General features: G+C 50.1%; 1 protein-coding gene across 11 annotated transcripts in view; it reads left to right on the top strand.

Moving 5' to 3' along the window:
* The first annotated feature begins 4770 nt into the window (after positions 1-4770).
* Positions 4771-15371, top strand: part of WDR45B (WD repeat domain 45B) — a 31978-nt gene continuing 21377 nt past the window's right edge. For 2 of the 11 annotated variants that reach the window (XM_089901503.1, XM_089901506.1), the window contains exons 1-2: positions 4777-5000; positions 9291-9365. In XM_089901503.1, coding sequence (XP_089757629.1) covers positions 4934-5000; positions 9291-9365 — 142 coding nt within the window. In that variant the 5' untranslated portion in view covers positions 4777-4933. Of the gene's footprint in view, positions 5001-9290; positions 9366-9419; positions 10262-10292; positions 15268-15371 lie in introns of those variants that run through there. The other 9 variants (XM_089901500.1, XM_089901498.1, XM_022589243.3 and 6 more) reach the window with 9 other exon arrangements.

A 15371-nucleotide genomic window follows, 5' to 3' on the forward strand; every position in this document is an offset into this window, starting at 1 on the left:
TGCCCTTTTTTTTTTTTGCGGAACGCGGGCCTCTCACTGTTGTGGCCTCTTCTGTTGTAGAGCACAGGCTCCAGTCGCACAGGCTCAGCGGCTATGGCTCACGGGCCCAGCCGCTCCGCGGCACGTGGGATCTTCCCGGACCGGGGCACGAACCCATGTCCCCTGCATCGGCAGGCAGACTCTCAACCACTGCGCCACCAGGGAAGCCCTGTTGCTCTTTATTCCATTTGCTTTATCACCTGTTTCAGGCACCACAATCAGTGCTAGTACCTGGTGTTGGCAACAAGGCTGTGTCCCTGTGCCACTGATTGAAAGGATGCCTTTTCCTGAAAAGAACACAGAGACAGACAGTGGGGAATGAAGGACCAGCCATCCAGCGGGTGCCTGTCTGTGGAAATAGTGGGCGGTACTCTGGCCCCAGTGGACATGTTGTCACCTCCCTGCATGAGCATAAAGATCAGAGCTGACTCAGCTAAGACTCTGGGCAGGGTCTCCTTCCTGGTTCTACCACTAGATTCTCTGTGGCAGCTGGAGGTTGCAACAACGGATTAAAGAAAAAATAACTTGAAAACATATAGATGTCCTCGGTTTCTGTTATTTACAGATTTTTAGAAATTTAAAGGACCCTAGAATTGGGAGCAACACTTTTATTCAGAGACGGTGGAGCCGAGTCCCCGAAAGGAGGAATGTGCTCGGCCATGGCTGGTCACCCAGCCCCCTGGGCACAACAGGGACAGATGTGCACAGGGGAGCAGGCGAGGGCATAGCAGGTAAGCCTTGAGGGGACGGTCCCTCTGCAAGGGGCTGCGGGCCTGGGAGGACTTGCTGCCAGGCCATCACACCCTTCTCTCTGCTAGGCAGTGGATGAGAGAGGAGAGTGAAGGGCTGACCTGCTGACCACGAAGCCTGATGGCTGCGGTGGGGTGTCACTTCCCCGACTGCCACAAGCAGAAACGAGGAGGGGTCCACCCTGAATGCGAGCCCCTCTCCCCTGCTCCTTGAAGGGCGCACGGAAGTAGAAGGTGCAGGTTTCCAAGGTCGGTGGAGGTGGGGAGGCTGGGGACGGACACCTGGTCACAAGCCTAAATTTGGTCCCTTTTCGTTGTTTAATTGAAGGACAGCTGGGGCCACCAGAAGCTGGAAGAGGCAGGAGGGGGCCCCCCAAGAGCCCTGCCCACACCTGGATTCAGACTCTGGCCTCCAGAACTGTGAGAGGCACATTTCGGTTGTTTCAAGCCCTCCAGTTTGTGGCAATTTGTTATGGCCACCCCAGGGCTCACACAACAAGGAAATAAGTTATGCTTCACAGTAGAAAGTACTATTCAAGTGACATTTCTGTGAAATGAAAACAAGCCCTAATACAGAACATATTAAGTACAAGTATGCATGTTTTCGTGGTGAGCATACCGAAATCAAAACTGAAATGTAAACTGAACCTTGGAGAAACTGCTCTCAAACTTCGCCATTTTCTTCCATGGCCTCACTGCTGGCAAAATCCACCCCAAGTATAAACAAGAAGACCAGATTGTGTCCCAGCTGCTTGTAATTCTCTTTTCAGGCATCTAGATTCACAATATATTATGTGCAATTATGCCTTCAATTGCCCTGTGAAAATTACTGCAATGCTAGTTTCCTAGACTGAGAGCGTACAACTTTGATGAGGAATGATCCAGGCAAATATTGAATCTGGAAAAAATGTCAATTGTGAGCTTGATAATATTTGTTTTGCCAAAGAGATGGAGATGGAGATGCTTCCCTTTGCGGGAGAATTGCATCATCAAAGTAAATGAAATGTGGATTTGAAAAGCAAGCCTGAAGCTGCATGTATTGGGGAACTGGGGGGAGGGGGCTGAGCTGTCATGGGGGCAGGGGATGCACCTTGACCCGCCAGGAGGGCAGGACCCTGTGTTCACTCCCCGCTCCCTACACACCCTTGGGCCTCGCTTCCCTTGGGGCACCGACCTCCACTGGGTGTGTCATCAATATGGTGACCTAGTGAATGAGGATGACAAAGCCTCAGAACAGGGCAGCTGTTGATATAGATGCTTCTGCCTGGCAGTGGGCAGATGGATCCATGGTAGGTAATGGGAGCCACTTCTCCATACAGGCAGTGGGTGCCCAACATGGTTCCCTACCCTGGCAAGGGTCAGACTGGCCCTGCCACTCCTCACCTCTGACCCTTGATCCCCGACCCTCATTCCTCAACCAGCCTGAACTCGGGGTCAGGGTCTGGCTCCATCTGTTCTGGCTTCAGTGGAATACTTGGGTCTGTGCTCTCCTTCTTCAGATCTCTGGAGTCTCACATACCTTTCTTCTCAAAAAAGGCTGGCTCCTGCCAATCAAGTTTTGGCTTTTATTCCTACGTTCTCTTCCCTGCCTCAGTCTAGAACTCAACTGTGGAATACTGCTTCTTTCACTCTACTTTCCCACGATAACAGTGGAACCAGCCCAGGTACAGAGGCCTCTGAGTCACTGTGGAGAGGAAGACAGAGGCAACAAAGAAGAGTTCCAAAGTCTACCTTGCCCCAACGTAGTTGCTGTTGCTCCAGCCTTTACCCCTCCTAGGTGAGGCAGCCCAGAAGTGCTTTCACTGTCGTCAGCCAAAGACCACCAGGAACTCAGTTGACTCACTGCAATGAGGGAGACCTCCTATGGTCAAGAACCGGGGACATTTCTGTAGGAGGATGTTGGAAGGGACTCAGACTAGCACTTGTGGTAGGAGAGCACATTGCTGTGTTCGATGCTTTCAGGAAGCAGCGGTGATTCCGGGATCGCTGTCTTAGTAACTCCTATCTAGAAGGTGTGAAGACTGAGCAAGGTTAAAGCTGTTGCTGGTAAAAGCAGCAGCCGCTCAGGCACCAGCATGCGGTCTGGCCTTTGCTGGCTCGGATGCTGCCCCATTCTGGACTGTGTTCATGCAGGGTCTTGCCTTTATGCTGCCCCTATCAGCCTGAGGGGACTTGTCCAGGGAGCTTTCATATCCGACCCTGCCCGCTGTGGCCAGGCTGTGTGTGCCAGAATCTCTGGTGCTCTTTCTGTGCCTGATGAGATGACACGAAGACGGCTGTCTAGCCCAGGAGTGGACTTGGCACTCGGGTCTAGAATATGCCTGTCTGCTGCGTCAGAGACTAACTTTCTACTTCTGCTGGAGGACAGTGCCTTGTGCGGCTCAAAGCTGGTCAGCATTGTCTGGTGGTTTCCTGATTCCTTGCTGCAAAATTTTATCGTTGCTCTGTGGGCCACTTTAGAAATGGGGGTAATGGATGGTAGCTTTTTGAAGGTTCTCTGATTGTTTTACTAGTTAAACACTATTATACGAAAGAACCTCACCTCTTGCAGATGAAAGGCGAGACCAGAGGGCCCTCTGGGCGGGGACCCTAGGGCCAGCCGCTCCTGCCTCCATGGCCACTGTGTTGGAATAGGACCATGGGCCGGCTCCGCGGTGCTGGGAAGCCCAGAGCCTTACTTGATGATGTGTTGTGTCCCAGGGGCTGTGTGTCCTGGGCGGAGGTGGTGGTAGGCAGGGCTCTATGATCTGGAGGACTCTGTGTGTGGGGGAGCTTGGTGTCTTGAGGAACTCTGTGTCCCTGAAGATGGTTCTGTGTGTCCTGGGGGGGGGGTTCTGTGTCTTGGGGATTCTGCGTCCTGGGGCAGCTGTGTGTCTGTGGGTACCTCTGGGCCATGGGGGGTCTGTGTCCCTGTGGGGGGGTCTCTCTCTGAGGGGATGGAGGGTAGGGGGTGGGAGGGTCTATACATTCATATACAGTCGACCCTTGAACAATGCAGGGATTAAGGGCGCCCGCCCTCCTCGCAGTCGAAAATCCGCGTGTAATTTATAGTTGGCCCTCCTATCCTCGGTATCTGCGGTTTTGCATCTGTGGATCTAACCAACCAGGGTAGTGTAGCCCTGAGGCATTTACTATCGAAAAAAATCCTCGTGTAAGTGGCCCTGAGTTGCTCAAGGGTCACCTGTACTTCCATTTCCTCACTTCCACTCATTTTGCTATTTTCGCGTACATTTTACTAGCATACCTGTTAAAAACTCCATAATGCATTGTTATTTTTACTGAGATACTTATCTTTTTATCAACTAAAAATAGAAAAGTCTCTTATGCTTACCTTAATCTACATGATTTCCGGGGGACTCGAGTTACTGTGGGGGACTGGGTTCTGCGTGCTCCTGAGGGTCACGGGGCAAGGCTGTCACTGTTTTGTTTTTTAATTTATTTATTTACTCATTTATTTTTGGCTGCGTTGGGTCCTTGTTGCTGCGCTTGGGCTTTCTCCAGTTGTAGTGAGCGGGGGCTACTCTTCATTGCCGTGCGCAGGCTTTTCATTGCTGTGGCTTCTCTTGTTGCTAAGCACGGACTCTAGGCGCGTGGGCTTCCCTAGTTGTGGCTCACGGGCTCTAGAGCGCAGGCTCAGTAGTTGTGGCACACGGGCTTAGTTGTTCCGCGGCATGTGGGATCTTCCCGGACCAGGGCTGGCACCCGTGTCCCCTGCATTGGCAGGCGGATTCCCAACCACTGCGCCACCAGGGAAGTCCCTGGTCTGTCCCTTTGAATCGCCGCCCCCTGGAGGGCTCGTTGGCACTGGGGGTCTCCTCCCGCCTGGGACAGGTGGTTCCCGCCCCCAGATGCGCCCTCCACAGATGAAGCCCCGCCCCTCAGACCGGGCCCCGCTCCCGAACCGACCAGACCAGCCCTCTTCGGGCAGGCCCCGCCCCCCACAGACGTGACGCTCTAGGAGCTCCCTCCCCGCCCGGCAGGCCCCGGGTGGATGTGCTCGGCGCTCCGCGGCTCTCTGGCTGCGCGCGCAGGCGGTGGGCCTTTCGCTTCCGGCCGCGGCGGCCTCGGAGCTGGCCAGAGGGACCCCAGCAGCCTGCCTCCCCGAGCGGCATGCGGCGCTGAGGCGCGGTGGACCCCGCTGCGCCATGAACCTCCTGCCCTGCAACCCGCACGGCAACGGGCTGCTCTACGCCGGCTTCAACCAGGACCACGGTGAGGGAAGCCCGTCGACTGCCCCGGCCCTCCCGACGCCGCTGCCCCTTCGAGCGGGGTCCCGCCCTCGGCCCTCGGCGCCCTGCGGCAGCGTCCGTACCGCGTCCAGGCCGCTCGTCCCCTCCTCCCCCGGCGCCTGTTCCCCTCCCCCCGGCGTTCCCTCTCCTTCGCCCGGCGTCCCTCCCCTCCCCCCCGGCCGCCCCACCTCCCAGCCGCTAGCCCACTGCCCTGACGCCCACCCCGCACCCCGGTCGGACGGTGACGGGATTTTCCGGGCGGCGTCGGTTCTTTCCTGTCGCTTTAGGGTCCCCAGCGGCCGGGACGGGGTCGCGCTGAGGTGAGGACGGCTCCCCAGGCTCAGGACCTCGTCCGCGAAGGTCCTCGTCTTTTCTGTTGATTTTCATAGAAAAAAAATCGCCGGACTCACAGTTTCTTCTTTTGTTGGGTGGAAACCGGACCGTCCAGCACGGCTTTGGGGAAATGGCATTTTTCGCGTTTCCGAGTCCGGCGGGCTGGGGGACTGCGCCCCACTCTCACCCGGGGAGGGGGACCCGCGTCGGTTCCGAGTGTTCGCTTTGGAAGCCGGCTTGAAGAGAATCCAGAAGCGGGAACTGCAGGACCCGTATCTGTGGAGCTTGTTTGGTGTAGAGTTAAATAGGCCGGGCGGAGGTGGCCCCGCTGTGTCAGTGCGTGGGCACTTGGGCTTGTGGGGTTATGGCTCCAAGGTCCTGACTGTGGGGCCCCGGGAGAGTTAAGTGTGTCTGGGAACCGAGGCGAGGCAGGGGTTTTCCTTCGGGGAGGAGTCCTTGAGGGCATGAAGTGTTCTTGGAGGGGTGGAGGTGGACGTGGGGAAGAACGTGGGATGGGGGCGGCTGGGCTGGGGACCGCAGGTGGTGTGCCCCCACGTTGGGGTGCCCTTTTGGGGCCACATGTTGGGCATCCAGCAGTATGTGGCAGAACATTTAGGGTTTTGATTTCCATAGGAGGGCCAGTAGGTTTTTCAGTAGGTTTTGATAATAATTGAGAACTCTTTAAAGAGTTAATTAACCGTGTTACAACTCCTTAAGAAATGTGTTTTCAATGGAAAGAGGTGACTGGCTGATAGTAGGGGAGGGGAGAGGCAGCCCCGAAAAGCAAACACAGAAGCAAAAAGCTTACTGATTCTGAGGCCCTTTAAAGGCAAGATCTTCTATACCTGCCTTAGTGCCAGATGAGGCATCCTTGTACTAAGTTTCAGTATAGTAATTGAGGCTCACGATGATGCTGATTATTTTAGAAACCAGTGAAGTTTATAATGTTTTTTTATAAAGGTTTCATCAAAGATTATTTAGAAAATACAGCACTGGCTTTTAGATGGATATATTTCAGTTGTCTGAAAAATACACTCTCACTTTTGTAAAACCATTTCATTTCATTGTAATAAATTACAAGTAAAGCTTACAGTGTTGCTGGAAAAAAAATATACTTTTATACTTAAGCTTCTGCTTACCCTTAGCCTAATTTCCTATAATGTAAATTTATGCCAGATTGTTGAGTTCATTATATTTTGTTTTTATACTGATTTTTAATTTGTACTCAGCTTTTTTAGCACTCGCATTGCAACTTTAGAAACATTTGCTTATAATTTTAAATTGTTTAAACTTTTGTCTTCTCCCAAAGATAACTTGCATTACAGTTTTCAAGATTCTGAGGTGTGGATATGTACATTTCTATAATCTGGCTGCCGTTTTTCTTTCTCTTCCCGTGGGAAACACAGGGTTTGAGTACACACACCTTCTCTGTAGACTAGCTTGTCCTGCCTCGACCAAGACTGAGGCCACAGGCTGACTTCGCTGGCTCACTCTGCTGTGGTTCTGGAGTGTGGGCTCAGAGCACTTGCATGTGGACTGCACATGGCTCATGCGTAGAAGAATGCCCTTCAGTGATTCTGATGCCCTGTTGCCAGTCGGCTTCCTCTGCACTGTGCTTGGTCACCAGCTGTTGGCTTGAACACTTCTCTGTGGGGAAAAGTTTTGTTAAGATACCAAGCATGAGACGATTAATGCCAACTTTTGTATGATAGCCAAGTAAAATACGTTAATTATTTCCCCTACCCAAAAAATAGCAAGGATAATGCCTAGCCTCCTTAGTGAGTGGTTTCCAGTCTTGTGGTATTTGTAGTACCTATTCTTCTAGCTTTTAATTGAAGCACACTATTCTTACAGAAAAGTGCTCGTATCCTAAGTATTCTGCTTGGTGAATTTTCCAAACTGAGAACACCTTCCACAGCACTCAGGTTAAGAAACCAAACACCTGGCCACCCTGTGCTCCTTCCAGCCACTCCCCCATTCGACTTCCAATGACATAGATTAGTTTTGCCTATCCGTATTGTATTTTGTTTCTGGCTTTTTTATTCAGTATCATGTTTGTGGGATTTTTTTTTTCCATACTGTTGAGTATAATTGTAGATCATTCTCATTGGTGCGGTGTTTCTTTGTGTGAATATATCACAGTTCATTTATCCATTGAACCATTCGTAGGTCTTTGGGTAGATTCCCAGTTTGGGGCCATTATGAGCATAATGGTGCTGCTGTGAGCATTCTAATACCTGTCTTTTGGTGAACGTATGTTGTCATTTCTGCGAGGCTTGTATACCTAGGAGTAGAATTGACAGCGGTAGTCGTGCAAACAGTTTTCTGCAGTGGTTGTCCTGGTTTGCCCTCCAACAGCAGTTCTTAGAGTTCCCGTGAGAGTTCTACACACTCCTTACATTTGGTGTATTTTCCATTATTTTGGCCCTTTTGGTGGATGTTTAGTAGATCTCATTGTGGTATATGTGAGATTGTATTTACATTTCCCTGATTCTGTGTGTTTATTGACCACTTGGATATTCTCTTTTGTGAAATGTCCAAATCTTTTGCTCATTTTTCTGTTGGGTTGTCTGCCTTTTTCTTGTGGATTTGTAGGGATTGTTTGTTTATTTTATACAAGTCTTGTCAGAAATATATGTGTTCTGGCAAAGACAAATAAGATAGGTGCAGGCTTAAAACTTGTGGAAGGTGTAATAGTTGAGAAAGAAAGGGAAAAGTTTCAACTTCTGTATTTTCATATTTTCCAGAAAGCCAAGCTCTGGTTCCCCTGTCCAGATTACATGATTCCAATAACACAAAGAGAGAGTTACAACCCAGAATAAGTTAGAGATAATAAGTAACACTGTACTTTAGCGTGAGTGTCAGGCTCCAGGCCCAGATAAAGTGCCTGAGAGTTGACTGCAGAACAGTCTCCAACTCCTGAGGAGGCTGTCATGGTCCTTGCAGTTTTATAAGTAACTTGGACAAAAAATAGAAGCATGCTTTCCATGTTGGGGGCAGGGGTGGCAGATAGGATAGAATAATGTCTTCCCAATGCTGGAACGCAGATCAAAAGCAGGGGAAGAGACCCTGAGGGTGGCTTTCGCATTCAGGCCAGTAGTGCGGTCGCAGTGAGGGTCCAGGCTCTGCAGCTTGTCTTGGAAAAAGAAGCGGAGGGTTTGGTGTTTCTCCTTCTGGCCACAAGCTTCATATGAGCCTGCATGGTGGTGTTGAAGGAGATTAATGTGGTCTTGGTCACACTTAGGCAAGTGAAGTCCAGGTCACAGGATCGTCTTGAAACTTGAGTGCTTCATTCAGTTCATAACAGTGCCTTTAATTGGACCATTAACAATCTGGTGTGTGACTTGGGGATGGTGACCATGACAGGGGTTTAGGGAGTTAGGATTAGTTCCAAGTGGGAGTGAGGTCATGGAGACCTCAAGCTGCCTTCTAGAAGACCATCCACACCAGCCCTTCCCCCCCTTCCCCAACTGGGCGTGTCCATACCTGCTGGGGTTGCCCGCTTTGTGGCTGTCCTCATGGACTTTCTTGTTTGTCATTGCCTCTGTAGGACTTGGTGGCTGATACAGTCCTTGAGAGGTGTGTTGGGAACGGGGAGGCCAGTGGTGAGCATTAGAGGCAGGAGTTGAGGGAAGTGCTCAGTGGCAGAGTGGCTGGTGCAGTAGCCGGTGAACCCCTCGTGCTGGAGTTAAGTGAGCCTGGTCCACAGGATGCCAGAAGGGCCCTGAGGGGGGCAGTGGAGTGACGTGCAAATCTTCTGATAACAGTTCATGAGGAGAGTCGTAGTCACACTTGCAGACCACGTTCATGTGGTCTGAGCATCCACAAGAGTTCCTGGGAGAGGTCACTGTCTCTGGACCCCTTGCTTGTGACGGTCCAGGCCTGGGGTCCTCAGCTGAGACCCCAGTGAGGTGATTAATTTGTCTGTCTCACACTTTAGGGTGCTTTGCGTGTGGGATGGAAAATGGATTCCGAGTCTATAACACCGATCCACTAAAAGAAAAAGAGAAACAAGGTAAGAGTAACTGACATTTCTTGGTTTCTGCCCTTTTCTAGCCCGTAGAGTCTAGATTTTATCTTGCAGATTAGAGGGGAGCTGGTTTTGAGAAGTGAACAGGGTTCGTGGCCCTGTCAGCTTGGATGCAGCTGTCCTCTTTCTTCCGTTGAGCTTCTATGAGTGCCGGGCCCTGTGGGCTGGGTGCAGTGGTGATTCAGCACGTGTTGGCGACTCTGGGTACTCTGGTGAATCCAGTACCTGCTAGCCCTGCTGAGAGAACCAAGTGCGGTTGTGCTGGCCACTTCACTCTTCCTGTTGAAGTGTGAAGCTGTAGGGAGCTCAAGTGAGGGCTTTAGTTACAGCACGTGGGACTTTGACTCTTAAAATGACCCACACTTAGAAAATACTATTGTAGCAATATAGTTGCTTCTGTTTACTTATTTCAGTGTCTTAAATTATGTTTTCATGGAGTAAAAGTTTTCAAAAGCTGGAATTAGGAATTCTGTTGGTAAAATAAAATAATGGTGGTCCTTTTCCCATTTGACAGGAAAAATGTGTAATTTACAGGTAGAATCATCCCATTTTCTTCTTCTCCTATGTATTTTTCTTAAGCTTTTAGTGTCTCCTGGTCCTTATCTGCCAACGGATGAACAAATCTCAGATAAATCGTAAACAATGAGAAACATCCGTTTCCTTCCTGCAGTTGTGGTTTTGGTTTTTATTCAATGTGCAAGTTATATTTTCTGATGCAAGAACTGTTTCTCATCTGTAAGAGGAAGTCACTGCATTCTTAAGCTTCCCTATCAGCCCCCTTCCATTTTGACAACTAATATCCTACATCAGGGATTTTCAGAATCTTTTTTTTTTTTGGTGGTGGAACCTCTTTGTCAAGTAAAATCTTCCATACAACCCTGGTATGTAAAACAGTAAGTGGTGCTTTATATTCAGGAGTTTATTTTGTAAGCTGAAGTCTATAACTTTTATTTATTAGAGAAAGACCGTGTAGCTGGTTAGTAAAGGGCTCAGACTCTGGGCCCACACTATTTATTTATTAATTTATTATTTATTTATTTTTGGCTGCATTGGGTCTTCGTTGTTGTGCATGGGCTTCCTCTAGTTGCGGTGAGCGGGGACTATTCGTTGCGGTGCGCAGGCTTCTCATTGCAGTGGCTTCTCTTGTTGCGGAGCACGGGCTCTAGGCACGCGGGCTTCAGTAGTTGTGGCATGTGGGCTCAGTAGTTGTGGCTCAGGGACTCTAGAGCGCAGGCTCAGTAGTTGTGGCACACGGGCTTAGTTGCTCCGCAGCATGTGGGATCTTCCCGGAACAGAGATAGAACCCGTGTCCCCTGCATTGGCAGGCGGATTCTTAACCACTGCGCCACCAGGGAAGTCCCTGGGCCCACACTATTTAGATCCCAGTCCTGCTCTGCTCCTTGTCACGTTGCTGTGTAACCTTGGGCAAGTTCCTCACCTGTTGACCTCAGTTTCTTGATGTGTGAAAAATGAAGATGATAACTGCCTACCTCCTAAGGTTATTGTAAAGATGGGTGAATTAGGATGCGTGAGACACACAGACGCGTGGCGGTGCACACAGAAAGTGCTTTGTAAGCTTGTGCCCTTGTCATTGGTGGCAGCAGTGTTACCCTTAAAGAGTGGGTCTTTGGGATTAATGAGTGTTACAGGCGACAGTGGAAGTCTCCTATCAGTCTTCTAGGCTGCTGACTTCTATTTGTTTTGTTTTGGTTAGGTAGTGAATTAAGACAACTCTTTTTTTTTTATAAATAAATTTATTTATTTATTTTTGGCTGCGTTGGGTCTTCGTTGCTGCACGCGGGCTTTCTCTTAGTTGAGGCGAGTGGGGGCGACTCTTCGTTGCGATGCGCAGGCTTCTCATTGCAGTGGCTTCTCTTGTTGCACAGCATGGGCTCTAGGCATACGGGCTTCAGTAGTTGTGGCACGTGGGCTCAGTAGTTGTGTCTCGCGGGCTCTAGAGCACAGGCTCAGTAGTTGTGGCGCACAGGCTTAGTTACTCTGCGGTATGTGGGATCTTCCTGGACCAGGGCTCGAACCCGTGTCCCCTGCATTGGCAGGCAGATTCTTAACCACTGCGCCACCAGGGATGCCCCGACAACTCTGTTTTATACAGAAAAATAGTTACAAAATATTTTGAAACAGCTTAACTTGAAAATTTCAGGATTCGGTACACGGGCCTCTCACTGTTGTGGCCTCTCCCATTGCAGAGCACAGGCTCCGGACGCGCAGGCTCAGCGGCCATGGCTCACGGGCCCAGCCGCTTCGCGGCATGTGGGATCTTCCCAGACCTGGGCACGAACCCGTGTCCCCTGCATCGGCAGGCGGACTCTCAACCACTGTGCCACCAGGGAAGCCCTCAGGATACTTTTTACTTAAATTGACCTACAAACTTCGGAGTTACAGACTTTAGTTTCAAAGTTGAATCATTAGAGGCATATTAAAAACTGCTTCCTAATTAATGAGATGTTTACAGTAAATCTAGGATTTCTTATAAAAATAAGTTAAACTAGAAGCGTCTAAACCTCCTAAGTGCCAGGAAGGTTTGCTGCTGTCATGTCACAGTGCCGTGTTTGTTCCCTGTCCCTGCTCAGCTGCACTGTGTCTGGGGCAGGCCATCCCCGAGCTTGTAGTGAATTTTGAATTTGCAAGGGATCCAGCAGGGCTGTGTGGTGCTTACTAATGATGTGTTTAAGGACTTCTCCTACATGCACTTGCAGGCTTGTCTGCTGCTGCATTTCTGGCAGTTAACTCAACAGTAGAAAATAGGCAAAAGACTTGACCTTATTCCTTTTTTATCTTTGAGATTTACTTTCCTAAACGAGGAAGGAAGTGTGCCTGCATTGTAGGGTCATTCCCAGATCTGGGCTCTCGGCCTTGTCTCTGCTGTGACTGTGGCTCTGAGTAAGGGGACTGTGTGACTGGCCGTGAGCCGAATGCCTCTTGCAGGCACACCCACCATCGGGTGGAGCTGGCAGTGCTGGGATGCCATCTTGGGCATCCCCAAGACCCCAGTGGAGGCAGCTTTCTCCTCCAAGGTGGTGTAGGTCCTGCGTCCCATGCACAGAGCAGCATGGCTCAGCTCGGGGGAGGCGTGGGAGCCCTGGGAGCAGAGCCAGTGTGGTGTTCTCACAGGGATGCTGTGGGGTCAGAGTGTAGAACTCCGATTCATGTATATCACATACACATCCAAGCATATCCTGGAAGGAAGGTTCAAATCATAATTTGAACAAAGATGTGTCAAGAGTGATGCCTTTGGATAAAATTATATCTAAGTGATTATAGAAATAAAAGGAGTACTAAAAAGTCAACTCCACTCTTCACTTAGAAACACAGCCCTCCCACATTCCAAAGCTGACTAGAACTTTTGTAGCCTATACTGGATGAACTTGCAAGGTCCTCAGGGCGGGCAGCAGGGTCCAGAGGAGTCCCCTTGTCTTCAGTGCCGCCCGCCTTTTCCTCCATGTGACCAGTGCTCACACGTGACATTGGCAGCCATGTGTGGGGAAGCAGAGGGGACACAGAGGCCTAGAGGGGATGCCGAGTGACAGGTGGAGCAGCAGGTGAGTCTGCTTGTTCCTGAGCCCACTGAGTGCTGCGCTGGGGGCTGAGGATGCAGTAATGAATAATATGGGCAGGGCTTACGCCAAGGAGTACTTCCCAGAACTTCTGCTGCCAGTGTCCTTGTCCCCACGGTGAGCCACAGGCCCCCCCTCCCCCACCTCTGCAGGAGACCCTCCAACACTAGCAGGTAGTTCTGGTTCGTCTCCCCTGGGGTCACTGCTCCTTCCCCTGGGTCCCGATGCACACACTACTTTGTGTGTGCCCTTCAAGAGTGGAGTCTCTGTTTCCCCCAGTCCTGCTGAAGTCCAATCAGTTCCCACTAGGCTTCAAAGTCTGATTCTCTAGGAATTCCTCCTCCCATTGCCGGACCCCCAGGTTGGGAAGCCTGACGTGGGGCTCAGAACCTTCACTCCAGTGGGTGGACTTCTGTGGTATAAGTGTTCTCCAATCTGTGAGTCACCCACCCACCAGTTATGGGATTTGATTTTACTGTGATTGCGCCCCTCGTACCGTCTCATTGTGGCTTCTCCTTTGTCTTCGGATGTGGGATATCTTTTTTGGTGAATTCCAGCGTCTTCCTGTCGATGACTGTTCAGCAGCTAGTTGTGATTCTGGTGTTCTCTCAAGAGGGAGTGAGAGCACATCTTTCTACTCCGCCATCTTGGTTTCTCCTCTCCGGTATCGGCCTTAAAGGATTTTATCTGAAGGAAAAAATTGGGAAAAAGATGCTAGATGCTGTGGTACATCCTGACACGGAGGTACAGCCATGACACACTGTTAGAGGGAAGAGTTGGAAAATAGTGTGATGGTGCCAAATGGTGCCATTGGTTTGAGTTCAGTACAAGTTACACGCATGATCTCGTTTACAGCTGTTTCTACTTTATGCTTTTCTGTGTTGTTTTATTTTCATAGTGATAATATATAATTTGTATAATGAGAAACAATTAAGATATTTCCATTAAAAGAAAACTCCTCGGAAATAGAAGGAGCTGGGGGTTGCAGGGCAGAGGCAAGATGAAAAGGCAGGGGGCTGCTGTCGTGCCAGGAAGGCTGAGTTCTCCCCTTTCGTATAAGAGCCTCTCAGCAGAATGGAGGTTAAGCCAACACTTAGACGTCCTTCTCCCCCATTTTATTTCAGTTTCTTTTCTTTTTTTTTTTTTTGCCAAGCTGCTTGTGGGATCTTAGTTCCCTGACGAGGGATCGAACCCGAGCTCTCGGCAGTGAGAGCATGGAGCCCTAACCACTGGACCACCAGGGAATTCCCCCAGTTTCTCATTATTTTTGAGGCAGGTTCTGTAGGAAGAGTGGGACCTGTCAGGTATTGATTTGTGCCTGAAGCTTTCATCAGTCGAAGTTTCCGGAGCCTGTCTTGTGTCCTCCATCTCTCTCTGTAGTTTAGCCTGCTGCATAGCCAGCTGCTGGGCCTGGGGACTTTTAGAGATGTGGATATTAACGAGCATCCTTGGGTGCATGTCTCTGCTATTCTGTCAGTGAGTGATGCCTGTTGATCTTTCAGGACCAGCCCTTGGGGCCTGGGACTTGGGGGCTCTAATGGCAACCTTGGGCTTCCTTTTGGAAGACCCCCTCCTCTCCAGCTGCAGGAGGTGGGGGTCAGACACCCTTGGGGGCTGTGGCAGGTGCTCATTGGGTTGGCGGCTGTGGCCCTGGGTGGGGGTCGCTAAAAGTCCTCTGACTCTCCTGGAGTTTGGAGTCTCGCCTTTGACTGATTCTGCTCTTCCCAGGAAAGCCTCACGTTCCCCTTTCTCTCCCTCACCAGTTGATGATGAAAAACCTGCTTTTCTCTTTTCCTTTCCAAAGGCCAGAGGCCATAGCAGTTTACAGTGGTCAAAACTGCTGTCTTAATCCTTAACTATTAACATCTTTGTAATCTTGACATTGATGTTTTTTTTAATTGCATCAGAGTCAGCCATAGATAGGCATCAAGGTAACACAAAATCTGATTTCGTATAATACTGTTTTTTTTTGTTGTTGTTGTTAGAAAGAGGCTTAGAGAAAAATCATAGCCTGTATCATTTAAGTTAAAACCTTTTAAAAACTTTGAAACAGAATGTAATATCCTTTTAACACTTTTTTTTTTTTTTTTTTTTGCGGTACGTGGGCCTCTCACTGTTGTGGCCTCTCCCGTTGCGGAGCACAGGCTCCGGATGCACAGGCTCAGCGGCCATGGCTCACGGGCCCAGCCGCTCCGCGGCACGTAGGATCCTCCTGGACCGGGGCACGAACCCGTGTCCCCTGCATCGGCAGGCGGACTCTTCAACCACTGCGCCACCAGGGAAGCACATTTTTGGTGATTTCTTCATGTGAAGTACTTCAGTTTTTGTTTTTTTCCCCATCCCACCCGATCGGTTCTCTGTCCGGGTCACATTTCAGAAGCTGTTGTGCCTCCTGGCATTTCTTCATTCTCCCATT

Source organism: Delphinapterus leucas, chromosome 19 (genome assembly GCF_059928025.1).
Source record: "Delphinapterus leucas isolate spDelLeu-1000000601 "Yukka" chromosome 19, BTC_Dleu_Yukka2, whole genome shotgun sequence".
Classification (NCBI taxonomy): domain Eukaryota; kingdom Metazoa; phylum Chordata; class Mammalia; order Artiodactyla; family Monodontidae; genus Delphinapterus; species Delphinapterus leucas.